This window comes from Megascapheus bottae, chromosome 2, assembly GCF_031878675.1.
Source record: "Megascapheus bottae isolate mThoBot1 chromosome 2, mThoBot2.hap1, whole genome shotgun sequence".
NCBI classification, from domain to species: Eukaryota; Metazoa; Chordata; class Mammalia; order Rodentia; family Geomyidae; genus Megascapheus; species Megascapheus bottae.
Genome location: NC_143510.1, coordinates 90,081,133 through 90,108,123, shown reverse-complemented (window position 1 = coordinate 90,108,123; position 26,991 = coordinate 90,081,133). Strand labels below are relative to the sequence as shown.

Genomic DNA, 26,991 nt, shown 5'->3' with positions numbered 1-26,991 from the left:
GCCTCAGCACCACTTCCGGCTTTTTTTTTTTCCTATGTATGTGGTACCGAGGAATCGAACCCGGGTCTTCACACATGCTAGGCAAGTACTTTAACCACTAGGCCAAACTCCCGGCCCCCATCTGGTTTTTCTTGATGGTCCTGGACCTTTGTTATTGTTCACTGTTGTATTGAATCCTGCAAATTGCTTCAAATGCTCAGTGAAAGGAAATGGAGAAAGTGAAATGAGTCAAGTGTCAGCCACCCCACCAGCCATCAACCAGAAGTGGGAATCTATGGCTCACTCCTCTCTGACTTCCCAAATCCAAGGTTTCATGCTTGCTAGGCCAGCACTCTATCACTCAGCCACCTTCCCAGCCCCTGGCTCAATACCTTAAGTGATCTGTGACTGGTCCAAGCAAGGAAGCCTTGCTTACAAAGTTGGAAACCTAGGTTGTAGAATCTCCCTTCCCATCCCCTTCAATTCTGAACTTGAGAAAACCAGCTGTGGGCCAGACACCTGGAGGACTGAATCTAGAGGCCTCCAGGAATGCCTTTGGTGGGGTGAGAGGTGAGGCCTGGGCACAGCTGGAGAGAACATAGAGTTGCTGGAGGAGCTGGGCTGTGTGTGTGTATTATGTCCATGTTGGTCATCGGGCTTGATCTCAAGGGTCTGGGTGCTGAGCTGGAGCTTTTCCTGTTCGAGACTGGTATGCCACCACTTGAGCCGTACCTTCACTTCTGGCTCTCTTGGGTGGTTAATTGGTGATAAGAGTCTCAGGGAAGCTGGGTGTGGTGGCTCACGCCTGTAATCCTAACTATTCTGGAGGCTGAGATCTGAAGATCAAGGTTCAAAGCCAGCCCGGGCAGAAAAGGAGCTTGAGACTCTTATCTCCAGTTAACCTCTAGAAAACGCGAAGTGGGGCTTGGCTCAAGGGGTAGGGTGGTAGCCTTGGCTGAAGAGCTCAGGGAGAGCGCCCAGGCTGAGTTCAAGCCCCTTGACCCACCAAAACAAAACAAAACAGGAGTCTCAGGGATTTTTCTGCCTGGGCTGGCTTGGACCGGAGCTCCTAAGATCCCAGCCACCTGGGTAGCTAGGATTACAGGTGTGAGCCACGGGGGCCCGATCCCAATGGACTTTGAGGGGTTGGTTAGAGCTTTATCCCAAGAGCAATCCTGGAGGAAGAGTTCTAAGTAGAAGTAAGAAGTGCGTCGAGACACAGGGCTATCGCCCCATCTCCATCTCCCTTCCTCGCGTCAAAGCTCAGTAGATGCAGCCACAACATGGATCCCCAACATGGATGGGCACTGCGTTCACCTCGGTGTCAAGCAAACACCGCCCTCGTCGGTTCGTTCACGGCAGCCACACACCCCAAGGGTCTTGCAAGGGACCCTTGGTGTCAGTCCCCCGCTGCCTTTATGGGAAGCCGAGGCCGACGCGGCGGGGCGGCCCCGGGTCGGAGCGCACGCGCCCTCGGGAAGCGGGCTCCGGCCCCGCGGCCTCTCCGGGGACGCGTGAGGCTGGGGCGGGGCGGCGTTCCGGGCCGGGACGGCGCCGGCGCGGCCCGAGCGCTCCGCGGGCGCACAGCCACGCGTCTCCTCCCTCCGCCAAGGCGCCGCGGCCGTACATACACCGCGACTCAAGGGGAGAGGAGACGGTGCTCGGGCCCACGACACCCTCGCCCTCGCCGCGGGGGACCCAGAGCTGGGCGGTGCGCGGCTGGAGCCCCGCGCTCGGCGCCGCCGGTCGCAGCCCCGCGTCCCGACCCGGCGCGGTTCCCATGGCAACCGCGAGCCGCTCTCGGCGTCTCCCGAGTGATGGGGCGCGAGCGAAGACCCGGATCCCGCAGCCCTGGACTGGAGCCCCCGCGCGAGGCAGCGGGGAGACCGCGGGCGGCCCAGGGGCGCGGGAGCGGCGCGTCCACCCGTCGTCCTTGCGCTGCGTTCCGAGGGCATCTGGGAGACGCCACTCCCGGCCCGCCCGTGGCCACCGCGCTTCTGCTTCCTGCACCCCGGCTTTCCAGGTGGGGAGAGGGACGGCTGGGCTCATCCCCAGCCAACGCCGCCCGCCCGCCCGGAGAAGCAGGGGCAGGGGCAGGGCCAGGCCCTGCCCTCGGTGGCCGCTGCCCTCGGTGGCCGCCCGCGCGCCCCAGCGGAGCCGCGGAGCGGAGGGCGCGCAGGATTGGGCGCCGGCGCTCAGCTGGTAACTTGCTGTGACTTGAAGTCCTCCTCCTGTTCGGGTCTCCGAGATGGGCCACCACTGCCCATACCTTGCCAAGTGTGTAAAACCATCCGTGACCGCAAACGCGGCGCGTAAACTGTGAAGCACACCCCGCAAGGACCTCCACCGCTGCCCGTCCACTGCCAGTCCTGTCCTGGCTCACCGCCTCAACCCCCCGGGCAGCCTGGGGACACCCGCCGCCCGGCCACGCCGCCCGCCGCACCCTGCATGCCCACAAGTCTCGAGTCTGCAGGTGAGTCCACTCCGCTTGACCCTCCCCCGTGAGAGGGAGCCAGGGCAGCGCGTCTGAGACCCCAGACTTAGCGGACTTGAGGAGGCACTGGCACCCCCTCCTTGTCCCTCCTTGTCACTTGTCCATCCCCCCTACCCCCCCATCCCCGCCTGTGGCTAGATTGTAGAAGTTCCTTCTCTAACTGAGGACATCGGGAAGCTCCAAGAGCTGGTCCCTGAACAGAGACCTTGGGTAACCAAATGCCCCTTGAGTGGCATGGTGTTGGATAGCTGTGTGTATCTGCATGTGCTGTGAAGGCATACACACAGACAGACACACACACACACACACACACACACACACACACACACACACACACACACACTACACTGGTGCATGTGTCCAAGCGCCTGGCACGCACGCACTGGTGTCTGTGTGTACTCGGGACGTGTGTTTGAGTTTGTGTATGTAAATGTGTGTATTTAGGGCCGCGTGGAATGTGCGTGCAGGTGTATATGTTGTGCATTTGTGGCATATGTGTTTACCCAGGCATCTATTTGTGTCTCTGCTGCTGGAGTATGTGCATATTGACGTGGGCCTGGACTTGTGGGGGTCCATGGGTGGCTGTATGTGACTGGGGGTGTGTGGAGTGTACTGGGGTCCTGGGTGCAGGGGCTTCTTCTTTCCCTCCTCTGCTCACCTGGTGACCTTCTCTCAGCTGGGAACTGTGCTGAGGTCACAGGCATGCGCAGGTCAGCTCCTGTCCCCTCCACAGACTTGTGGCTACCCAGGTCTTTGGCTTGGGGTGACTACTAGGGGCCAAGGTGAGTGGGTGAGCCTGGGGCCAGGACTCTTGTGACACCCTCACTGCCTGGCCTCCTCCCCTCCCCACAGCAGGAGCAGCAGCAGGAAAGGTTGGCGGAGGGGGGCTATTTTGGGAGCGTCTCCTTAGCAACAGCTGCCACGGCCGTCTGTGGCGGTTTTTCTATAGGTGCTAAATTATTCCACCCTGGTGACTACTGAGAGCTGGGGAGTGGGTGAGGGTGGGGGTGGATGGCAGGAGAGACCCCAACAGTCTCTCTTCCCAGGGCATAGCCTGCTGGAATGAGTCCTGCCTGGCACTGTGGACCCCAAATATCCCTTTCTGCACCTCTGGAACTCACTCATCTGGAGCTGCCAAGACTTCAGCCCTCTGAGGCAGGCCAGCTGTGTCCCAATTGCTTTCTTTCTTATCCAAGCAGCTGGGTAGCTCAGTTTACCTCTTCTGCAGAATGGGCTGGCTGGGTTTTATGGAACTGCCTAGGCCAAAAACACTTTGGAGCCTGTGATGCTGGCAGCTCCAGGTGTCCTTATCCCTGCCCTCCCCAGCTGTTCCACCTGCTCAAGCCCCTCCACTCACTCCTTCAGTTTTCCTCAAAGGTCTCAGGGCCTCTGTGGTACCCAGGAAGTCTGAGCAAGCTCTCAATGTGGACTGCTAGTGAGGGCCATGCTGGCCTGGAGTGACTTTTTTTTCCTCATTTCCGAGTTAAACCTGGTTCAAGTCCTGGCTCAGACAGCTGTTTCCTCCCTGGCTAGCTGCGGGCAGCTCTGGTCCTTTCTGTGTATCAGCTCAGCCCCTGTCTCACAGAGACTGAGGACTGGGCAGGGAGGGAGCTATAGAGAGAAGGACAGGTGGATGAGGACTTACCATCATCGCTCATCAAACTTCAGCATGGATCTCACAGTCAGTGGTCTGTGGCTGCCCAGGTCAGACACTCACACCCGTCCTTCCATCTTTCCATAGGCAATGGCGCCTGCAAATGTGAACTCTGATGGGGACTGAGAGCATCTGACGGGGTCCAGAATAATGATGGGCTAGGGGTGTGGGCTCCAGGGGACCTTGTTCTCCTGGCCCCATCCATGCCAGGCTTCTCCATCGGATGATGATAAAAGCAACTCACTTGCCCAACACAGGCTGTGACCGTATGGATGAGACCTCTGAGAGGTCATCCAGAGAGGATGAGGACTTTCCCAAAGTCACTTGACACTCAAGCCCTCTTTCCCCTCAAGGTTTGCTCTCCATTCCCCTTCCTCCCCTACTCTGTCAGATCTCTGCACACCTGTCCTATATCAGCGCTTCCCCCCTCCCAGCTCAAACAGGGCGAGACACCGCTTGAACAAAGGATGGATGGTGGCAAAGCCGTCCTTTGGTCTTTAATCAGGGTATCTGCCCCAGGTGGTGCTCATCCTTCCCAGTAAGGAAAGGGAGGCCCGAGTGAGGGGTGCACTGTGCAGGGTTTGGGGGGGTAGAGGAAGGATTCTTTCCTGGCAGTATTGAACTACTTCCTGCCTGTCACTTCCCTTCCTGATGTTCTCACCTCTTCCCAGGCAAGGCTTCTTGTGGGGAACAGAAGCTGCCCTGGGGATGAAGCCCAGACCCAGGTGACCTCATGCTGTGGTCCTGGGGTGCTGGTCCTGTGAGAAGAGGTGCTCTGAGTAGACACATAGGCATACCTGTGCCTATGCACCCTCCTTCCTCTACACCCCACATTCTCAGAGCAGCTACCAGGCTCAGCCTCTGGTCAGAGAAGAGATGGTGGGTCCTTCACTTACCTGCGCCCTGCCAGTTGCTGCCCATTATGAAGTAAAATAAAAAGCCTATCATCTCAGATACTCACAAGGCTGAGATCTGAGGTTCTCAGTTTGAAGCCAGCTAGGGCAGGAAAGTCTGTGAGACTCTTATCTCCAGTTAACCAGCAAAGCTGGGAATTGTGGCTCAGTGGTAGAGTGCTTGCATAGCATGCATGAAGCCCTGGGTTCCATTCCTCAGTACTACATAAACAGAAAAATCCAGAAGTGGTGCTGTGGCTCATGTGGTACAGTGCTAGCCTTCCTTGAGCAAAAGAAGCTCAGGGACAGTGCCCAGGGCCTGAGTTCAAACACCAGGACTGGCAAAAAAAAAAAAAGTAACCAATTAACCAACAGAAAGCAAGGAGTGATTTGAGTGGTAGAGTGTCAGCCTTCATTGAAAAAGTGGAGCGAGAGCAAACCAGGTTGCTAAGTGGTCACTCAGGTCCCCCAATTTCCCCCCATCTGTCCACACATGCAGGACTGGTGCCTGGGACCATCAGTCTGGGCTGTGCACTGAGGACACAGTAGGGCAGCTGGTGGGGGGGGGTAGGCATGGGAGACCCTCACCACTGAGCCACAAGGAGCCACCGTGATACCAAGACCACTCTCAATCTGCTTCCCCCATCTACAAGGGGGACAGATAGGGCCTGCATTTTTTTTCCAGTCCTGGGGCTAGAACTCAGGACCTGGAATGTGCTTCTGGGCCTCTTTGTGCCACTTGAGCTTTTTCTGCTTAGGTGGTACTGAGGAATCAAACCCAAAGCTTCATGCATGCCCCATGACCCAATGGCCTGCATGTACACGAAAGAAAAAAAAAAAAAAAAAACTCAAGGTCCTGTATTTCTGGGGTGTTTTTTTCAGCCCAAGTGGATCTGACCCCCAGATTTACTAAGCAGGAACCATACTTGTGCCCGGCCTAACGGTTGGCACCTGGGCACCCAGTGCTGTCTGAATGAATGGGTGGGCAGCAAATGGCTTTTGCCAGGGCATCAGAGAGCCTTCTTGGAGGAGAGGCACTGAGGCTGCAGAAAGGCTCTGGGCAAGGAAGGCATTTGGGGTATTTTAGGCAGGGGGAACAGAGCATGAGAGCAGAGGGGCGGGGGCATCTGGAGGAGAGTTCAGAGTCAGCCCCGTCCTAGGGCGCTGATCTGGAGCCAACCCACAGTGGCCAGACTTCCAGGAAGTTCTTCTGGCTGTCTCCCTGCGGTGCTCTCAGTCTCTCAGTCAGGAGGGAGAGGCATCTCCTGAGAAGGCCATCGACACAGCTGCCTCCCCAGGGACCGCAGGGCCGGCTCAGCCCTGGACACGGTGGCCGTGGGTAGAGAAGAGCCCTGGCCCTGCGCTCCCGTGACAGCGAGCGAGGCCGCTGGAGCGGGGCCGCCGGCCACCTCTGCGTGACCTTGGGCGGACTTCCACGCTCGGCAACTCAGTCTGGCGGTCTGTGAAATGGGGAGGTGCGGACTGGGACCGGCCAGGGCCGCTGCGCGCCCGGGGCTCCCGCAGTCGGGAGCGGAGGACGCGCCAGGCGGGCCGGGGCGGGGGCTCCAGGGCGCAGGCTGGGAGCCTCAGGACCCCAGGCCGACCCGCTCCCACCCACTTCCCCTCCATTCCCACGAACGCCCCCACCTGCCCGGCACCGCGCAAACCCGGGAGCGGACTCCCGGAACGGGCTCGGGGAGGAGCGCGCGGGGCGAGGGGGAAATCCCGGGCCGGATCGCGGCGGGAGCGGGGCCGCCGCCCCCCCACCCCGGCCCCGGCCCCCGCCCCACGCCGCCGGCCCCGCGGGCGCGGGCTGGATGCGGGCGCGGGTGGAGCGCGGAGACCCGGCCGGGCCAGGCCCCGGTGCCGTCCGGGCTCCCGCGCCGGCTCGCCGCCCCCCCCTCCCCAGCCTCCGCTGTGGGGCGCGCGGGTCACGTGTGAGGAGGGGCGAAAGTCTCGCAAAGCGGGCGGCGGGCGGCGAGTTGGGAGTTCTCGGAGCGCCGCGGGCGGCGGGAGCTCGGGCTCCCGGGCGGGGCGGGCCGGGGTCCCAGACCGAGGGGAGCGGAGCGGGACGGGGCCGCGCGCAGGGCACGCGGGCAGAGGCGGGGCGGCGAGGCTGGGAGCGAGCCGGAGCCCCGGGGAGGAGGACGGGCGGCGGGCTGCGACCCTGGGAGCGCGGGAGCGGAGCGGGGCGCCCCGGGGCCCCGCGCTCGGAGCCCGGCCCCGGCCCGGCGGCGATGCTGACACCCAGGCGGCGCCCAGGACAGGGCGCGGGGCCGCGCTGAAAGTTGGGCGGGCGGCGGCGCGGACCGGCGAGGACCCCCGGACGCTGACACCTGCGCCCCGGACGACTGGCAGCCTCGTGGGCTGCGCTGGGCGGCGGCGCCCGGACCCCCTCGCCTCCCGGACGACGCCTGCCGGGCTGCGCCGGTGATGTAGCGCCGGCTCCCGCCGCGCAGACACCAGCTCTCCGGACCCTCGTCCCGCGGTAAGCCTGGAGCGCGCCCCAGGGCGCTGTCCGTCCGTCCGTCCGTCCGTCCGTCCGTGCGTCCGGGGGCCTGGCCCGCTCCTTCAGTCCAGACCCGGGTCCCGGCCGCCCCGAGCACGTTTGGCGCGGCCCCGTGACTCCGCTCCGTCGGTCCTCGTCCGTCCTCGTCCTCGGTCTAGTCTGGTGCTGGGACGGGAGGGCTTGGATCTGCGTCTCAGCCCTCACGGGGGAGGCTGGAGCAGGAGCGTCTCGACCTCCTGGCCCGGCCTGGACCCTCTCCGCCCCCCGCGCGCCGCCGCCCCGTGCGGGCCGGGACCGGGGAGTCTCTCCCTCCCTCCGGGTCGCCAGTTGCCCTCTGGTCTCACAAAAATCCCACTGATATTTTGGGTTTCTACTTTGCACCCGACCCTAAGGTGGTTGGGCCGCGGGGTCTGGTAAATGACACATGTACAACAGAGGAAACTGAGGCTGGGAAGAGAGGAAGACTTTCTCCCAGAGACAAGCTGAAAGAAAGAGCCATCTGGTGAACCCCAGAGAACTTCCCCTGACACCTGCAGAATGTCCCCACACCTCGGCGGGCCCAGGGCCAGCAGCATGGGGAGAGGACACGGGGACCCGTCAGGCAGGAGTGTGGCAGAGGCAGAAGAGGTAGGGTGGCTGGGCCCCTGACAGACAGGGGCCTGAGAGCCGTCCCCTGGTGCCTGCAGCAGGTTGTAGAAACCAGGGAGCAGAAAAGGGGAGGCTGGGGGTCACACATCCAGCCCCATGGCCTCCAAGGCTTGGGGGGGGGAGGCTGTGGTCCTGCCTTGCCCTCTGGTGAGGGCAACAAATGAAGGAAAAGAACAGTTGGGGTAAGGGTCAGGGCTGCTGGCCACTGAGCTGAGCCCTACACAGTTGGAGCCTGGAGGTTCCAGTCTAGAACATTCCACTCTGTTCTCCATTGGAAGGAGAGACTCTTTCTGGAAGGAGAGACTCATGCTGGGCATCAAGCTTCATAGATGCTCCATCCACACTCTCAGAAATACACTCAGCTTGCTAAGACACTACCACCCCAGACAGGTCGTGCACCCTGCTTGAGCCTCACCATTCACACCTGTGGGATCTGGATATCACCCCCTGTCCCCACTAACCTCAGCACAGGTTCCCCCTGCCCCCCCCCCAGCCCCAGGTGAAGGAAGGTGCTGGCCGGGGGCAGTTGGGTAACTAGTGGCCCTGGAAGTGAGGAGTAAAGGGAAGGAATCTAGCTTGAAATGGAGGACTGACTAAAGATGGGACTGTCCAGGGAGTTGCAAGGGGCACCAGAGCTTGGATGCTTAGCTCAATGATTCTCGGCACCCTTGAAAAGCGATCTCCCTCTGAGGTGACTGGCCAGACAGAACTGGCTGTGGGTTTCTGCTGGGGTGACCTTGGGCAGCTGACTTGACTTCTCTGAACCTCAGCTTGTGGCCCCCATCGGGGGTTTCTGAGGTGCGGACATGGGGGCTCTTAGCAGGCTTGGATGCCTGGGGAAGGTTCCCTCCAGAGCTCAGCCTCAGAGGGATCAGAGAATGGGAGGAGGGATGGTGTAGGCTTACAAGGCGGGCTGGTTCTTAATGTGGATCCGGGGGAGGCGGGGGCGAGTGCTAAGGGGGGTGTGAGGAGGAGGGGCCTCTCTGAGGGGACCACTGAGTCACGAGGACCTGGGAGCGACATGACAACCGGCAGCCTGGTAACCAGGAAACTAGCGACGGTGGGAATGGAGCTGGAGCAGTGTGTTGGGGTTGGGGGGTGGGGGCAAGGCTGGTGGCAGCAAGGCTGGAGGGTCCGGGAGAGCAGCTGGGGTGAGCCTAAAGAGGGAAGGGGTGGACCAGGCAGGTTCAGGAAGAGTAGGGGACCCTGAGTGGAGGGAAGGAGGTACCCTGAGGACTGCTAGGCAGGGGGCTTCTTCTACAACCCCCCCAAGTCTTCTGTCTTCTCCCTATCTCCACTTTTCATGCCTCTCCCCCTAGGATGCCAAATTTGGCTCACGCAATCTGTCGTCTCTCTTCTGAGATTGGCACTAGGACGAAAGCCGAGCGCATTACATCACCCTGCTCCCCTGCACTAGGGAGGGGAGGGGAAGGGACCAAGGCCGGGCTGCGGCCAGGGGCCCCCAACTTTCTTATCTGTCTTCTGCCTGTTCTTCCCACCTGAGTTGTAGTGGGGGGAGGCGTTCTGGGAGCTGACATTCAGGGCTTACAGACAGGACCTGCACCCCAATCCCAGGCAGATTTCGAGTCTAGTACTGGGGTGGAAAGTCAGGCTCTTTCAGTCCCCTGGCTAGATGAGACCCAGAAAGTTCATTACCTTGATTTGTGACTGTGTTGTTGTGTGACCTTGGGCAGCCCCCACCCCCGCCCCAGCAACACCACCATGCAGCATCCACAGCTGTCTAGAGAACAGCTGGTCACTCAAGTTCCTGGTGATTCTCCTGAATCAAGGGACTCTGGAGGGCTTGGATTCTCATGGCCAAGAGGAGGGAGTCTTGCACTTGGAATCTCGCCCGTGGTCTCCATCTTTTTATCTGGTGTGACGGAGCCCTCAAGTCAGCCTCTAAGGGACTAGATGTTGGGAGGGACACTGAAAGGAGGGCCTGGCTCCTAAGATGGGGGTCCTATGGCTCCTAGCATGGTGGCCAGGGTTGGGGCAGCCAGCTCAGCCACTGCTGAAGGGAGCCAGAGGCTTCATTTAGGCAGAAGCTTGGAGCTCACATCACTGGTCTGATGCTGTCCTATTACACAAGTGGAAACTGAGGCTCAGAGAGGGTAGTGGCAATTGGGTCACAGTGGCTTAGAGACCCAGACAGGACAAGCACTCTCACCCTGTGAAATGCCATGGCTCAGCAGCAAGCTTTGCAGGCTCAGCTCTGACTTTGGTCCCTTTCCCTTAGCATCTAAGACATGGATTCATTCCCTATTTGTGGAATTCCTTTCAGGCTCTCTGGAGGACACAGGCTGGACTTGTAGTTAAGCTGGAAGATTCTGGTTCATTCTAGAAGATTCCCAGAGCTGGAGGTGAAGAGAAATGGAGAGTAGGCGTTAAAGGAGGTAGTGAGCTCCTCCTTCTAAAGTCTACTCAAATAGAACTAAGCATGCTGCCTGGTGACTCTTGCTTAATGGGTGAGAGCGAGTGACATCCCTACCTCCAAAACCCCAGGGAGATGGTGGCAGGGGGCCACCACTACCCAGCCAGGAGTTGATCTGCTTCACCAAGTACTGTGCTGAGCACCTCATTTCAGCCCCCAACCACTGTACACTGCAGATTGAATATTCCCTTGTTAGAGATGGGGAAGCCATAGTCCAGAGAGTCCATGTGGTTTGCTCAAGGTCACACAGCAAGGAAGGGTAGAAGAGCCCAGGTTTGAGTTTAGATGGTCTCTGGGGCTTCCCTAGGAAAAGAGTGGGTGATATTCCTCCCCTGAGCTGGGACTTGGCAGGTGATGGTCTCATCACCCCCACAGTGTGATACCTCCCCTCCGGGACCCTCTGAGACTGATCCACTTGAGAACCAAAGGGAAAGCTCATTGTATGGATGAGAAGACTAAGATCAGAGCCAGAGCAACCGGCCCAAAGGTGTCCACAGGCAGTGGCCTGGAATGACAGCTCCAGATAGGAGAGCCAGGCACAGGAGCAGGGAGAGGGCACAGCGGATTCTCACCTCTGTCCTTGGTGCCAGCTCCTGGGACCACCCACAGACTTCAGTGTCACGTGGAGTGTGCATGGAGGGAGAGGAAGCCAAGTATAGGTCCTGCTTGGCAAGAGGAGGTCCTGGAGACAGTGGCTATGGGTGTGGCTTGGGGGTGAGTGTGTGTGTGTGTGTGTGTGTGTGTGAGAGAGAGAGAGAGAGAGAGAGACCTTCATCCATCAACCTCTCTGATTAGTTCACCTATCCATGGGACAAAGAACAGAATGGAATGAGAATGATTGTTTTCCACAAAGTAGCTGCCATTGGACTCTCATGTTAAAGTGCTCCTTCCACCGTTACCAGGGCCCTGGGCCCTGGCAAGGGGCAGGCAGGGGCTCTGGGACTGCACATAACCTTCAAGCCCCCTCAGGAACTCCAGCCCTCTCTCAGGGGTGTGGGGATCCTCCAGGCTCAGCCCTTCTTCTCCTTTTCATTTTTATTTTTCTCTGCTCCCTCTTCTCCAAGCTACGTGGGCTGATCGCTGCTTAAACTTTTAATTCAGATGGTAATTGAAATAATAATATGGGCTGAGGCCCCTGTGTGACGCTGCAGCTGGCGGGGCTCAGCTATGAATAGTGTTTGAGTCACACGCGCGCTCCTGCAGGCGGGCGGGCGCTCTGGAACTGGCTGGCAGGGGGGTGGGTGGGGTGCGGCATGGGGGCCAGGGCTCTGGATCTCTATCGCACTGGCTCTGAGTCCTGACCCCTACTCCACAAGGCCTGGGCGAGTTCTCTCCTTGTGATCTACTATCTGGTCCCTGGGTGAGCTTGGAAGACTTGGGTATGGCCCCATGTACTCTCAGAGGGAGAAACTGAGGCTCAGCAAGAGGGAACAGGTAGAAAATATCTGGGAGTACATTTGATTGGGGGGGCGTTGCCTGATTCTATGTCAGGACGCTCGTGCCAGGGAAATGAGTGTAGAAGGGAATACTGGAGCCCTTCACCCCAGCCCTCATGCCTCTTGCTGTATAGCCTCCACTGACACTGACAAGGACACATTGGCACCCATAGGGCTGCTCTGGCTGACTGCAGCGTTGCCTCTACTGCCTGGCAACCCAGTGACAAAGGGTCTTGCTTTTTTTTTTTTTTTTTTTTGCCTGACCTGGGTCTTCAACTCAGGGCCTGAGCACTGTCCTTGGGCTTTCTCAAGGGTAGCACTGTACCACTTGAGCCACAGCATAACTTCTAGCTTTTTCTGTATATGTGGTACCAAAGAATCGAACCCAGGGCTTTGTGCATGCTAGGCAAATACTCTACCACTAGGCCAAACTCCTGGCCCAGCAAAGGGTCTTTCTTGGGGACATGGCTTCAGGAGTGTGCTAGGCTCTGTGCCATACCAGCTTGGTGCATAGGAAATCACAGGAATCCTCTCCTCCCCACCACCCATGAGAATGCCACCTGCACTTTTCAGATGAGAAAATCGAGGCACGGTGAGAATCAAGAGTTTCCCCTGCATGTAGACGTAGCTTATACCTTTGGTGCTACCCAGCTCCCAGCCTTCTAGAGGCCTCCTATGGTTTCCTGAAGGAGAGAGCGCCCACCTCTCCCTGCCTGCTTCCCCCATCCCCTCTCCCCCTGCCACAATCTACCTGCTGCCCCTGTTCTGAGCCAACCCTGGGGTTCACAGTGCAAACACTAGATGTGAGGTCAAGGACAGGGGCCCTAGGAGGTACCAGAAAAGTGGGTCCTCTGTGCTCTCCACCTCCGCGGGAGCTAGGCAGAGGGAAGCAGTGCTGTCATGGAGACCTACCACTGTGAGCGTGGGTCTAGACCTGCGGGGGGGGGGGGGAGGGGGAGGGCAGCGGGGGCCTCTAGCCGGGCAGAGGGGCACTGGGGCAAGGGGGTACAGAGGGCTGGGGAGCTCTGGCTAGAGGAGAGAGCTCTCTCCAGCTTTACTCAGCAACCCCAATCAGCCCCAGTCTTCACCTATGCGTGATTTCCCCTCTGTCCCTCTCCTAGGCCATGAAGAAGCTCTGAGATCACAGGGCTTTGCCCAGCAGCGCACTGCAACAGCGGCAGAGCTGGGCTGGACCTGACAGCCCCAGCACTGTGACATATCCCCCCTCAGATATCCCCCATATCTTTGGGGTGCAGAGGAGGTGAGAGTCTGCATCCCTCCAAGCCCTCTCTCCTGGGAAAAATTCCCAGATTACAGAGTGGGAGGGGCACCCATGGCTAGCCCCTGCTGACCCTGCCTGACCTTGAAAGGGCTCCGCCCCTCAATCCTCTCTAAAGCCTGGCCCACCTGTGGGAGAAGGAGAACGGGCCTGGCTGTTCCTTGCCCTGCCCATCCTGCCTCCACTGCTATAAGGATGGGAGGTTCCCAGCTGAACAGAGAGGAGGGGTGTCTGGGGGTCTCCTCTTCCTGGTGGAAGATTCATCACCTTGAGGTGATGGCAGAATTAGCCCCAGGCCTGTCTGTCTGGCTTCTAGAGGGACAGATAATATGGGGTGAGGAGTTAAAGGGCCCCAGGGCATACATGGGCACAGACAGAAGGTGGGGTCTCTTGCCAGCCCCTCCCCAGCAGGCATTACCTTTGGATACCTTGTCTATGGTGGTTGAGGTCTGCACCCCTCCTCACACCCCCAGTTCCCAGACCTGTTCTGTGGTGTAAGGGCACGCGCTCGCTTGCTCACTTGGGCATCAGGCCACACAGCTGCAGCTCTCAAGGCCACCTGACCCTGGAAGAGCCTCCTGCTGGCTTGGTGCCAGGGCTGGCCCCCAAGCAGGGGGCAGTGGCTGGGCAGCAGAGAGGAGAGAGGATCAGGTCACAGGATGACATGGGGGGAGAGATGTCCAGCCAAGGACAGGTGGGACTACCTGGACTGCACAGCTGGGCTGAGAAGGGGTGAGCTCCCTGTCCTGTGAGCTGCATGGACGGCACCCGCAGGAGCAAGTTGACCTGCAGGGCACTGTACTCCACACCCCGCCCCTGGATTGGACCCAGACCCCAGCGGGCCTCTCTCTCATCTAGGCTGCAGCACAGGGGTTGTTCTGACCTAGGGGTGGAGCGGCTTGGCCTCCCAGCGCCCCTGCTCTCCAACAGACTCCTTGTGATGGGGCCTCCCAGGGCTTATAGTGTCACTTGCACTTTTATTTAGTTGTCATAATTTTTCTGCCGATACTGGAGCCTCAAGCTCCCCTTTTAACTTTTTCTTTGAAGGCTGGTGCTCTACCCCTTGAACTATAATTGCACTGCTGACTTTTTGCTGGTTAATTGGAGATAAAGCGTTGTAAAGATTTGTCTTCCTGGGCTGGCGCCCAACTCTGATCCTCAGATCTCAGCCTCCTCAGTAGCTAGGATTGTAGGCCTTGAGCAGCTGGCACAGCTCCCACTGTGGCACTGGCTTTCCTCTTCCTGCTCAGCACTTCAGCATCCTGTTGGCCAGGGCTTTCAGAGTCACACATCCGCAGGGGGCTAGCGTGCTGCTGGAGCTGGAGGTCTGATATAGTGACTTCTACTACTTGTTTATTTATTGCTTCTTTTTTTTTTTTTTGCTAGTCCTGAGACTTGAACCAGGGCCTGGGCACTGTCCCTGAGCTGCTTTTGCTCAAGGCTAGCACTCTACTTCTTGATCCACAGCACCACTTCCGGCCTTTTCTGTGTATGTGGTGCTGAGGCATCAAACCCAGGGCTGCATGCATGAAGCACTCTACCACTAAGCCATATTCCTAGTCCCCTGTACTATTTATTTTTTTTCTAATGAAATAAAAAGAACATTTCAAAACTACGCATGCAGAGAGAGGGTCAACCGAATTTTGCCTGGTCTTGTTGCTGCAGTCTTCTAGTATTTCATTCTAGTAACAAGTAGTGATTTGCTCACTCTGGGCCTTCCTCACAGAACTGGGGAGCTGTTGCCCCTGTGGTTCAGAAGCTTAGATGCACCACTGGTGCCTTTTCTCCTGGAAGTTCAGTTCCTAAAGATCTGAGATCCAAGGACTCCAAGAAACTACAGCTCAGCCCCGAAGCAGCCTCCCCTCCCACACTCCAGACCCCCTAGTAATTGTTCCTGCTTGGGACACAGCCCCACTCTGTCCAGCCCAGCTTCTTCTGTTATCTGTTGTCCACACATCCTCCTCAGATCTTCTCTACACCCCTGGCTGTGCCAACCCTTGGCTCATGTCCTGGCACAGGACCTGGCACCAATCTCAGCTGAGCAAATCTTGTCTTACATCTCTTATGCAGCACATACGAATGCTCCAATGTTCATGTAGACACCAGTTGTTTTCAGTGCGTGCTCTGGGTTCCAGTTCTGAGCTGGGTTGAATGAACACATCAGACAGGAAGGCAGGCGCCATGCCAGTAGCAGTGATGATGGACAGATGGATGATGGACGGATGGATGGACGGATGGATGGATGGATGAGGGGGGGCCGGGGTGGGAAAGGTCCTGGTCTTGACAGGCAGCAGAGAGATGGTCAGGCTTGCAGTAAACACCCAGCACTTAGCCAGCTCATGACAGGCATTCTGAGTGATTGTCAGTTGGGGACTTGGGGCAGGCTGTTCCTACCACCCTCTCTGATCTTCCCCCTCCAGGCTCTGCCCTGCATCTCCGGAGTCCTTCCAGGAGCTCAGGACCTCGGGGCCAGGGTGTGTGTTCTCTCACTTCCACCCCAGGACACCTGTGAGGAAGCCAGCCCCCCATGGAGAGTGAGGCTTCAAGTGCCCTGCCACCCTCTCCCCTCTGCTCAAGGCCACCATGCTGTGTCCAGTGGTGCAAAGGTCTCTGCTCTGGGCCACCTCTGCTCTGAGGTGCTCCCTGATTACTGCAACAAAAATAGCTTCTCCTTGGTCACCGTCTGTGACATCGCCCTGCACAGGCCCTTCACAGAAATTATGACAGCTGAAAGCGGGCTGTGTCCTTGTCACGTGTCCCGTGTGCGCCTCAGTCCAGGGCCCTGCACTTGAGGATGCAGCAAATGTGATCACTCAGCTCCTGGAGGATGTGGAGGAGATGAGGACAGGCGCCGCGAGGATGGGTACAGAGAGTGAGGGCCACTTAAAGCAGACAGCCTTTCACTCAATACCCAGTGGAAGCCATGCACTGGTAGCTCACACCTGGACCCAGCTACTCAGGAAGCTGAGATCTTTGAATCCTAGTTCAAAGTCAGCCAGGGCAGAAAGTCCTTGAGACTCTTCCATGTTCAATTAACCACCACAAAGCCAGAAATAGAGCTGTAACTCAAGTGGTAGAATGCCAGCCTTGAGCAAAAAAGCAGGAACAGGGCCCAGGGCCTGAGTTCAAGCCTTAGTAGCAGCCTGCACACGTGCATGTGCACACACACACACACACACACACACACTAGCAGTGACTGGGAGATATGAGCCTCAGGGCCTTAGAGAAGGAACAGTCAGTTCAAATGTCCAGGAGTAGGCATAAACTTGGGGTGTTGAGGGCACAGGACCCCAGAGGGGATAAGGTGCTCATCCTGAGGCTGTGAGAGCCATGGCTGAGAATTGAGTGGGGGAGACCGTAGTAGTGGGGAAATAAAGGGTGATTGAAGTGCTAAGAACGGCGGGCACAGCTCCTCATCAAGATACTGCTAAGTGTCCTGGGTTCAAGGATTGGCTGCCCCAGAGGTGGAGCCTGAGTTACATTCAATGGCTGAGATTCTCTCTGTGTCTCTGTCTCTGTGTGTCTGTCTTTGTCTGTCTGTCTGTCTGTCTGTCTGTCTGTCTGTCTCTCTTTCCCTCTCTCCCCCCACCATCTCTCCCCCCTGTCTTCCTACACTGATGCTGGGCTCTAGACATGGGGGCAGAGAAGACTCTGGCTGCTGCTTGAGGGGCACTGTGGCTGGGTGTGGCATTTTAAGCCACAGGACTGGATAAGGTCGCAGAAGGTAGGCTAGTGATTGAGCCCAGGCTGGGCAGAGTGTGTGGTGTGCAGAGGGCAGAGGGCAGGCTGAGAAGAGCCCCAGGCACAGAGAAGTTAGGGGCAGACATATACCAGAAGTGTTTTAGGGACTTCTAGGCTCCTAGCCCTCACCAAATACTTGGCAAACACTGTGACCCTTCTCTCAAACACACACACACAGACACACACAGACACACACACACATATGTACACACTAATTTTAAAACTTTGCATGGCTATTTTTTGCCCCTAGGTAATACATTCATATGGTTCTACAATTAAAAAAAGACACCAACGAGAAAACAGTGAGAATTTTTCCTCCCACCCCATCCCCAGCCACCTGCTTTTTCCTCCCTGAAAGCAAGCAATGTCACCCGTTTCCCGGGTCTCCATCCAGAGATGAGCAGATATGTGTAGCTATAAATTCATTCTCTCTCCCTTTTTTTATACAAGCAGCAGCTACTCTACGCGCCGTTCATCGAGGTGGCCTTCTCCACTTAAAAATACATCTCCAGACCCACACGGTCCCAGAAGAGCTCCCTCCTCGTCTTTATGGCTACTGCGTGGTGTTCAGTAGTCCATGTGCCTTTGGGCTGTTTCCAAACCGTGATGCAGCCGGCAAGGCTGCCTGGCTCCCCACGTGCTGCAGCGACCAGCTGGACCAGGGGACCAGGCAGGCACTGCCCCCACCCCAGTGACCTCTGCAGAGTGACCCTGGAGGGAATAGGAGTCCTCACTCCCACATTGGGACACTGGCAGACAGTCCCCCCACCCCCAGCTCCTTGAGGTGCTGTTTGCTGAGCTCCAAGGACTGGACCAAGCAGGGCCTGAGTGATGGTCACCTCGTTCTCCCTGGTTGTGTCCTTCCTTGCCTAGAAGGAGCTTTGTCACCCAAGGCTGGCTGGCACTCTCACACTTGAGCCACAGCTCCACGTCTGGCTTTTCGGTGGTTAACTAAAGATAAGATTCTCTTGGATTTGTCTGCGTGGGCAGCCTTTGAACCTCAGTCCCCAGCGATCAGTCTTCTGAGTAGCTAGGATTATAGGCGTGAGCCGCCCGCGCCATGTTGTAGTAGTTCTTGGTTCTACTTGTCTTCAAGATTTCATATGAAAGTTTAAAAGACCAAACCAAGGAAAACCTGGCAACCTGCTCCCCAAGGTCCCGAGAGTGAGGGCCACAGCTCTGCCACCTCCTGTCTCTGGGCTGTCTTCCCGAGCACCACACCCTCCTGCCCACTGCACCATTGCAGCCAGCTCTGGTGTAAGTTCTCAACACACCAAACTTCTTCTAGAATGTTCTATACATTTTTTTACTCAGGGCCTGCGCTCTGTCCCTGATCCTCTCTGTGCTCCAGTCTAGTGCTCTACCATTTGAGCCACAGCACTACTAATGGCTTTTTCTGTTTATATTGTTGTGGGCTTTTTTTGCCAGTCCTGGGCTTGAGCTCAGGGTCTGAGCACTGTCCTTGGACTTTTTCAAGGGTAGAGCTCTACCACTTCAGGCATTTTTCTATGTATGTGGTACGGAGGAATTGAACCCGGGTCTTGGTGCATGCTAGGCAGGCACTCTACCACTAGGCCAAACTCCCGGCCTTCTGTTTATATTGTATTGAGGAATGGAACCCAAGGCTTCACACATACTAGGCCAGCCCTCTACCACTAAGCCACATTCCCAAACAGCAGGCTCCTTGTCTTCTTTCTCATGCCAAGCTGAGCTTTCTTTTAGACTGTTGACTGGATTTCAAACTGCCCTCCTGTGCAAGAGTTTCAGCTGACCTTAGAGCTGGGTGAGTTCCAGGCCACATGGGACCCCAGGAATGGTGCAAACACTTGCAATGGCCTGAGCAGCTGGCAGGGAGGAGCAGCAGGAAGAGCAGGACCCTCACAGCAGGCAGCTGTGAGGAAGAGAGGAGGGTAATGGGGAAGAGCAAAGCCCTGCCTTAGTTCCTGACCTGTCTGGTGACCCCTTTTCATTCTCTTTTCCCAGTAAGACTGACTTGCTTGCAGGATGCACTGTGTTTTCGAGCAGAAGCAGGCGATGGGACAGGGCCTCTTCAGGGCAGAACTAACCACCTGTCCTGCAGGGTGCTTGGGTGCTACCACTTAGGAGCTGTGTGGCCTTGAGCAACTTGCTGAATCTCTCTGTGCCCTGGTTTTATTTCTAAAGTAGGCCCGGTAGCGGTACCTCGCTCTGAGGTCACTGGTACGGTGCATCGATCCATCAGCCAGTGGAAAGCACTCAGAACTGCCCTGGCCCGGGAGTAAATGGGACATAAAGGCTCGGCCGCTAAGCCTGAGTTCTGTGATGTCACGTGGTTGGCCAGTGGGGGAGGTGCTAGGTGTGCAGTGCGATGTCTGGGTCGGGAGGAAGGGGTGGGGAGAAGAGCTGCAGCGTTTATCCTGCACCTGGGTGGCGTCACCTCTGATCGGGACCACTGTGCAGGTAGGCTTGGCTGTGGCCCTACAGACACACCTGCCCCCACCAAGTGCTTCCCTTCCCGTGGGTGGGAGGCCCGGGGCTCTCGGGCTGGGAGGGTGTGGATGGGATCGAGTGGGTCCTGCGACGCCGTGTCTGAAGTTCTGGGGAGGAAATGGGGAGCTGGACTGCTCAGCTCGGGGTATTCACACCCTCCCATTATGCCTTCGCCCTATGGGCACCGGCTCCCATGTATTCTGTTTGCAATCAGTCTTATGCAATGAGCGTAGTGCTTAGCTTTACCTATAAGTGAAGTGTGCAGGAACCAGAGAGGTTAAGTCACCACCGGAGGTCACACAGACAGGATGTGTACAGAGGCTCCAGAGTTAGAGCAGGTGCCCTGAGGTTCATGTATTGGAGTCCTGGGGCTGGACAGGCTCCTAGAGGGCCAGGGACCAGTGGGTCCAGTGTCCTCTGTGTCCACTTTTAGCCTTAGGTCCTCTTTTTAAAATTAATGTGTGTGTGCACATGCGCACTAGTACTGGGACTTGAACTCAGGGCCTGGGTGCTACTCCTTAGCTTTTTCACTCAAGGCTATTCTCTATCACTTGAGCCACAGCTTCCATTTCCACCTTTTTGGTGCTTAGTTTGAGATAAATGTGTCACAGACTTTTCCTGCCTCATCTGGTTTTGAACCTCCATCCTCAGACCTCACTCACCTGAACCTCCCTAGGTGTTCAGGCATAAGCCACTGGCACCCAGTTGGTCCTGGGGCTTACACTCAGAGCCTGGGTGCTGTCCTTGAGTTCTTCTCCTCAAGGCAAATGCTCTACCGCTTGGGCCACAGTGCCACTTCCAGCTTTTTCTGTTTATGTGGTACTGAGGAATGGAACCCATGCATGCTAGGCAAGCACTCTACCACGAAGCTACATTCCCAGCTCCTGCTGTCTGGAGCCCTGAGTCCTTTTCCTTCCTTCAAAGGCCCCAGGAGTTAGGGTGGAGGGGATGGGGGCAGCCCTACCTAACTAGAGTCTCGAGGCTCAAGGGCCTCAGGGCTAGAGTGCAGAGCAGTCTCTGGGACTCTAGAAATTGGGATGTGGGGCAGTGGTGTGAATTCTTGCCACTTGCCCCAGGAAAATCCTCCCATCAGGGGGCTGGGGGTCTGATTGGATAAAACTTCTCCCCAACCTGCTTCATTCAGACACCACAGGACTGCACCGCTGTGCAGGTTCCATGTCTCTTTCTGGGAGTGACTGGTGACCTATTTGGCAGAGAGAGGGAGCCCCTGGCGGGAGCATCTTTGTGGAGGAGCCGGGCCTGGGAGGGATTTCCTAGCTCTGAATCTACTGTGCTTCAGTCAGAGCTTCCGTGGTCTTGGTCATCACTGTCAATGTGACCCATCCCACCACCATCTCTGCACCGTGGCCTCCTGCTTGCCCTGGGGTGGCCTGCCGGGGTCAGTACTGATAGTGCCATGTCCATGTGCAGGCGGGGAGATCAAGGCCCCAAACTGAGGTGCTCTAGCCCAGGTGGACAGCCAGGTCCTGGCACGCCAAGTATGCCCTTATCACCACAGCCTCCTGCGACTCGCCCAGGTTCCCACATGTCACAGCGTAAGAAAGCCAAAAGAGAACAAAAAGGTAGCTGATGGAGCCAAGAAAGGACATTAAGAAGCAGGTAGGCTCACACCTGTAATTCTAGCTTCTCAAGGGCTGAGACCAGAGGATCCGAGGTTCAAAGCCAGCCTGGATAGAAAATCTGTGACATTTTTTTCTTTGCCAGTCCTGGGCTAGAACCCAGGACCTGGGTACTGTCCCTGAGCTTCTTTTGCTGAAAGCTAGCACTCTACTACTTGAGCCACAGCACTACTTCCAGCCTTTTCTGTTTATGTGCTACCGAGGAATTGAACTGAGGGCTTCATGCATGCTAGGCAAGCACTCGCCCACTGAGCTACATTCCCAACCCAATCTAAGGAACTTTAATCTCCAGTTAACCAACAAAAAGTCAGGAGTGGAGCTGAAGCTTGATTGCTAGAACATCAGCCTTGAGTGAAAAAGCTCAGGGATGGCACCTAAGCTTGGAGTTCAAGCCCCAGCACACACACACACACACACACACACACACACACACACACAGAGTCATCATCGCTCATTCTGTCTCTTCCCTCCTAAAAAAACCTTTTGCCACTAAAAGCCTCCCAGAGCACAGTCTTAGAACAGGGGCTAGCAGTCTGGGCTGAATGGGGCGAGCCCACCCTCTGCTTTTAGTATTTCCAAGACACTTTGTGGCTAAGTAGCTCCAGGCCTGGAGGGGCAGCCATGGACAAGAACTTGTCCAAGGTCACACTGGCTTGGGCTGGCGCAGGCTCCATCTCCCCCACTCAGTGACAGGCATGCATGAGCTGTGCTGAGAGAGGGACATGTGGCAGCCATGCTTAAGGGGGCACCACTCCTCAATGCCTCATGCTCAGCCCCTCCCACAGCCCAGGGAGCCTCCAGGCCAGGAACTGGTTTGATGAGCAGAGAACTAAAGGTCTCCCACACCTAGGCTTGGCTAGGACCCCCCAACACACCTCTCACGAGGCAGGGCCTGTCAGGGTCCAACTGGTACCCTCTCTTAGCCCAAATCCCAGCCCCTTCCAGGGAGGACGTGGGTGAGTTGAGAGCAGATCTGGACAGGGCCAGCCCAGTTTCCCTCTGTGAGCCTCAGTGTGTCTTGTCCACCTCACTCCTGGAAGCAGTGGCCTCCGTGAGCTGTTCCTCCGGCTGTCTGTGTGTGTGAGGCGCGGGTGGAGGAAATGGAAGCCATTGTTTGACACAGTAGAGGAGGATGTGGAAGGAAGGACTCGCCAAAATTTAGACCAGAAACAGCACCTCCAATCTCTTTCCCAGGAGCCACCAGGGCCTACCTGCTGGGACTCTGGGAAGGTGACAGATTTTGGGACTCCAGCTACAGTTAGGATCTTTAAGGACCAGAACAAGTTTTTCTTTTTGGTGCCAGTCCTGGGGCTTGAACTCAGGGTCTATGCACTGTCCCTGAGTGCCATTTTTTTTTTTCTTTTTGGGTCATGGGGCTTGAACTGTGGGCCCCGATGCTGTCCCCAAGCTCTTCAGCTCAGTGCTAGCGCTCTACCACTTGAGCTACAGCACCACTTCCTCTCTGAGTTTCTTTTGTTCATGGTTAGCACTTTATCACTTGAACCACAGCTCCATTTCTAGCTTTGAGGATAGTTAATTGGAGATAAGAGTTTCACAGACTTTCCTGCCTAGGCTAGCTTTGAACCATGCTCCTCGAATCTCCTGGCTTTGAACTGTGATCCTCAGATCTCAGCCTCTCAAACAGCTAAGATTATAGGCATGAGCCACCAGAGCCATTTTTCTATAGGAAATCAAATGTCTGGGTGGTCCGGATGAAGAAATGGGCCCAGAGCAGTCAGTGCCTTTGCTCAAGTCACACAGCGTATCTGGGACTTCCATTTAGAATTGGGGGACCCAGGGAGCCCTTTGGCAGGGCAAGGCAGGGGAGAAGAAATGGGGGGGGGTTAGAGGGGTGGCTGTGGGGGAGGTGCGGGGAGGGCCAGGAGAGGGAGTATCTCTGGGGAAGAGGCAGGCTGGAAGCTGTAGATCTCTAAATTATAGCATTGGTGAGCACCGGTTGCTGAGGCAACGGAGTTGTCCTGAACCAGGGAAGTGTATAAACATTGCCACAGATGCACAATTAGATCAGGAAGAAGAATAGAACAGAAAATAGAAACTTCCAGCCTTATATAATTCTGGGCCAAATGTTAGCAGGAACTCACGCCAGGTCCTGTCCCTGCCTGTCCTGTGGGGGCTCAAGCACTTTACCCCAGGACCTCAATAGTAACGAAGGGCTGGAGACAGGAGCTGCCCTCTGTGGGCCTCGTGGGTGAGCTTGCACCTGTGGGTGACTGGAACTTAGCAAGGCTGACAGCCCAGGCCTGCCTCTCAACCCGCTCCTGGGAAGTGGGGAGGGGGAAGCAGGCGCGTGTGCAGCTGCTTATTATCTTCTTAGGTCTTGTGAGGTAGAAATTGTGTGTGTGTGTGTGTGTGTGTGTGTGTGTGTGTGTGTGTGTGTGTTCTGGTACTGGTGGATTTGAGCCACAGCTCCATTTCTAGCTTTTTGGCAATTAATTGGAGATAAGAGTCCCATGGACTTTCTTGCCTGAACTGGTTTTGAACTATGATCCCAGATCTCAGTTTCCTGAATAGCTCGGCTTCCAGGTGTGGTCCACAATGCCTGGCCGAGGTAGAAATGTCTAATCTCACTTTGCAGAAGAGGAAACTGGGGCTCTGAAGTGACCTAGCTAAGTCTACCTCTTGCAGCCCCAGTCTCTGCACCACACCTTTTCCTCCTCCCTTCCGTGTGGACCAGTGACTTCCCAGCTGTGTGGTCTTGGGCTGGCCACTTGCCCTGGCTGAGCCTCCTGTGAATAGTGGTGCCAAAACAGAGACACACTTTCAGCCTCCTGCTCCTCTGTCTTTACCAGCATATGGAGTTTGGGGACAGGACAGGAATCTGTCCTGTGTGCTCAGGGACTCAGAGCAGCCCGGGCGAGGAAGAATCCAAGAGTTGAGCTCAGACCGGGAGACAACCATGTCTGTGGGACTGCCCTCCCTCCCGTCCCTGCCTATGTGGTAGGCTTGGCCCAGGGGACACGAAGTATCACCATGCTAGTGTAGAGGAACTGAAACTTAAATATAATTTCGTTTGTTTTTCTGATCCTCAGGTTTGAACTCAGGGCCTGGGTGCTGTACCTGAGCTCTTTGTGCTCAGAACTAGTGCTCTATCACTGAAACCACAGCACCACTTCTGGCTTTTTTTTTTTTTTTACTTGAGTACTTTATTGGAGTCTCGCAAGGATTTCTCTGCCCAGACTAGCTTCAAACCCTGATCCTCAGAGCCACTGGCACCCAGCTAAATCTGGTTTAATTTTTAATTAAGTGTAAAAAGCCACAGGGAAGCTGAGCCCAGGGACATGAGCGGTGCCAACATTCTAGGCAAGCAGGATACAGGGGAGATATAGTCCAGACGGGTGTCAGGGCTGAGAGTTTGGCTTAGTGGTACAGTGCTTACCTGGCATGCACGAAGACTCGGATTCAATACCTTGGTATCATAGTCAAAGAAAAAAGCCAGAAGTGCATTGTGGCTCAAGTGGTAGAGCACTACCCTTGAGAAAGCCCAAGAAGAGTGCTCAGGCCGTGAGTTCAAGCCCCAGGACTGGCAAAAAAAAAAAAAATCAATAAAAAGATGGGTGTCAGGAATGTTCCAGAAGAGCAGCCAAGCTGGAGGGGTAGGAACTAGGAGCTGGATCCTGGTGGCCTTAGCTTCCTAGTGGCACAGACTGCAGGCCAGGGTTGGGCCAGCTCTGGGAACGCCAGACTGGCCTTACCCTGGGCAGGGGCAGAGGAAGCTGGGGCCCAGCGTGGAGTCCTCCAGGTAAGGCCCCTGCCCGTGCTCCCAGCTCCTCACCTGTCCACTCTGTCCCGCAGGCCTGCATCCTCCCTGTGACCACGCCGGCCTCAGGACATGCCCGGGCACAGCCGCAACGGGCAGGCCCACGTGCCCCGGCGGAAACGCCGCAACCGCTTCGTCAAGAAGAACGGCCAATGCAACGTGTACTTCGCCAACCTGAGCAACAAGTCCCAGCGCTACATGGCGGACATCTTCACCACGTGTGTGGACACGCGCTGGCGGTACATGCTCATGATCTTCTCCGCGGCCTTCCTCGTCTCCTGGCTCTTCTTCGGCCTCCTCTTCTGGTGCATCGCCTTCTTCCACGGTGACCTGGAGGCCAGCCCCGCGGTGCCTGCGGCCGGGGGCTCCCCGGGCAGTGGTGCGGCCGGCCCGGCCCCCAAGCCTTGCATCATGCACGTGAATGGCTTCCTGGGCGCCTTCCTGTTCTCCGTGGAGACGCAGACCACCATCGGCTATGGGTTCCGGTGCGTGACGGAGGAGTGTCCCCTGGCGGTCATCGCCGTGGTGGTCCAGTCCATCGTGGGCTGCGTCATCGACTCCTTTATGATTGGCACCATCATGGCCAAGATGGCCCGGCCCAAGAAGCGGGCGCAGACGCTGCTGTTCAGCCACCACGCGGTGATCTCAGTGCGCGACGGCAAACTCTGCCTCATGTGGCGCGTGGGGAACCTGCGCAAGAGTCACATCGTGGAGGCCCACGTGCGGGCCCAGCTCATCAAGCCCTACATGACCCAGGAGGGGGAGTACCTGCCGCTGGACCAGCGGGACCTCAATGTGGGCTATGACATCGGTCTGGATCGCATCTTCCTGGTGTCACCTATCATCATCGTCCACGAGATCGACGAGGACAGTCCCCTCTACGGCATGGGCAAGGAGGAGCTGGAGTCGGAGGACTTCGAGATCGTGGTCATCCTGGAGGGCATGGTAGAAGCCACGGCCATGACCACCCAGGCCCGCAGCTCCTACCTGGCTAGCGAGATCCTGTGGGGCCACCGCTTCGAGCCCGTGGTCTTCGAGGAGAAGAGCCACTACAAGGTAGACTATTCACGCTTCCACAAGACCTACGAGGTGGCAGGCACGCCGTGCTGCTCGGCGCGGGAGCTGCAGGAGAGCAAGATCACTGTGCTGCCCGCCCCGCCGCCGCCACCGCCCAGTGCCTTCTGCTATGAGAACGAGCTGGCCCTCATGAGCCAGGAGGAAGAGGAGATGGAGGAGGAGGCGGCCGCTGCAGCGGCCGTGGCTGCTGGCCTGGGCCTGGAGGCGGGCTCCAAGGAGGAGGCAGGCATCATCCGAATGCTGGAGTTTGGCAGCCACCTCGATCTGGATCGCATGCAAGCCACCCTCCCGCTGGACAATATCTCCTACCGCAGGGAGTCCGCCATCTGACCTCCGGACCTCTTCTTCTTCCTCCTCCTTTCTTGCCAGAGCCTCTGCCCCCCGTGGGATGCTAGGACTTCTCTCCCACACTCACCTTCTAGAGGAAGGTGGGGGGCCTCAAAGACTAGTGGGGACCCTTTCCTGTTAGACTGCAGAGCCCAGGACTGAGGCCAGCCCAGGTCCTCTTGCCCTGTCCATCTGAGCTCCTGGAACCTTCCTACAGGTGACTCTGGGCCCCCAGGCCTTCTACCCTCTCCCCACTGACCCTTCAAGGACATGTCCCCTCTGCTCTCAGAACCTTGGGGACAGCGGCTGGACTGCTGGGGGGTGGCTATCATGGGGTTCTGGGTGGGCAGGGTGGGCCTGGGGGTGGGGGATGGGCGCGTTCCTTTCTGCATGACTTTGGTCTGTGCTCATGACTTCCTTTTGTAAATACCTGTAAATGGAGCAGGATGGAGACACCAACTCCACCTCTGCCATTTTTACCTGTAAAACAGGGAGATGGCGTCCTCTGTGTTCCCCTCCCCCTCTCGCCCCCCCACTCAGCCTCTCCCTGACCTGACCCAGCTGGCTGGCCTTCTGAGATGCTCGAAGCCAGCCATCTTGGTTCCTGAATGGTGCTGGGTTTGGGAGCAGAGG

General features: G+C 57.1%; 1 protein-coding gene across 2 annotated transcripts; it reads left to right on the top strand.

Annotated features, from left to right (window-relative positions):
• The first annotated feature begins 1,977 nt into the window (after positions 1–1,977).
• Positions 1,978–26,687, top strand: Kcnj4 (potassium inwardly rectifying channel subfamily J member 4). 2 transcript variants are annotated; one of them, XM_090358055.1, is made up of 2 exons: positions 1,978–2,452; positions 24,990–26,687. In XM_090358055.1, the coding sequence occupies exon 2, from the start codon at positions 25,027–25,029 to the stop codon at positions 26,359–26,361; it is 1,335 nt and encodes a 444-aa protein (XP_090214181.1). In that variant the 5' UTR covers positions 1,978–2,452; positions 24,990–25,026; the 3' UTR covers positions 26,362–26,687. The 2 variants fall into 2 exon arrangements, with proteins under 2 accessions (XP_090214181.1, XP_090214172.1); XM_090358046.1 differs by lacking the exon at positions 1,978–2,452 and adding an exon at positions 7,084–7,508.
• The last annotated feature ends 304 nt before the right edge of the window (positions 26,688–26,991 follow it).

Bases quoted from the DNA above. Each gene is read 5' to 3' on its own strand.
- Kcnj4 (XM_090358055.1), top strand. From the start codon at position 25,027: ATGCCCGGGCACAGCCGCAACGGGCAGGCCCACGTGCCCCGGCGGAAA.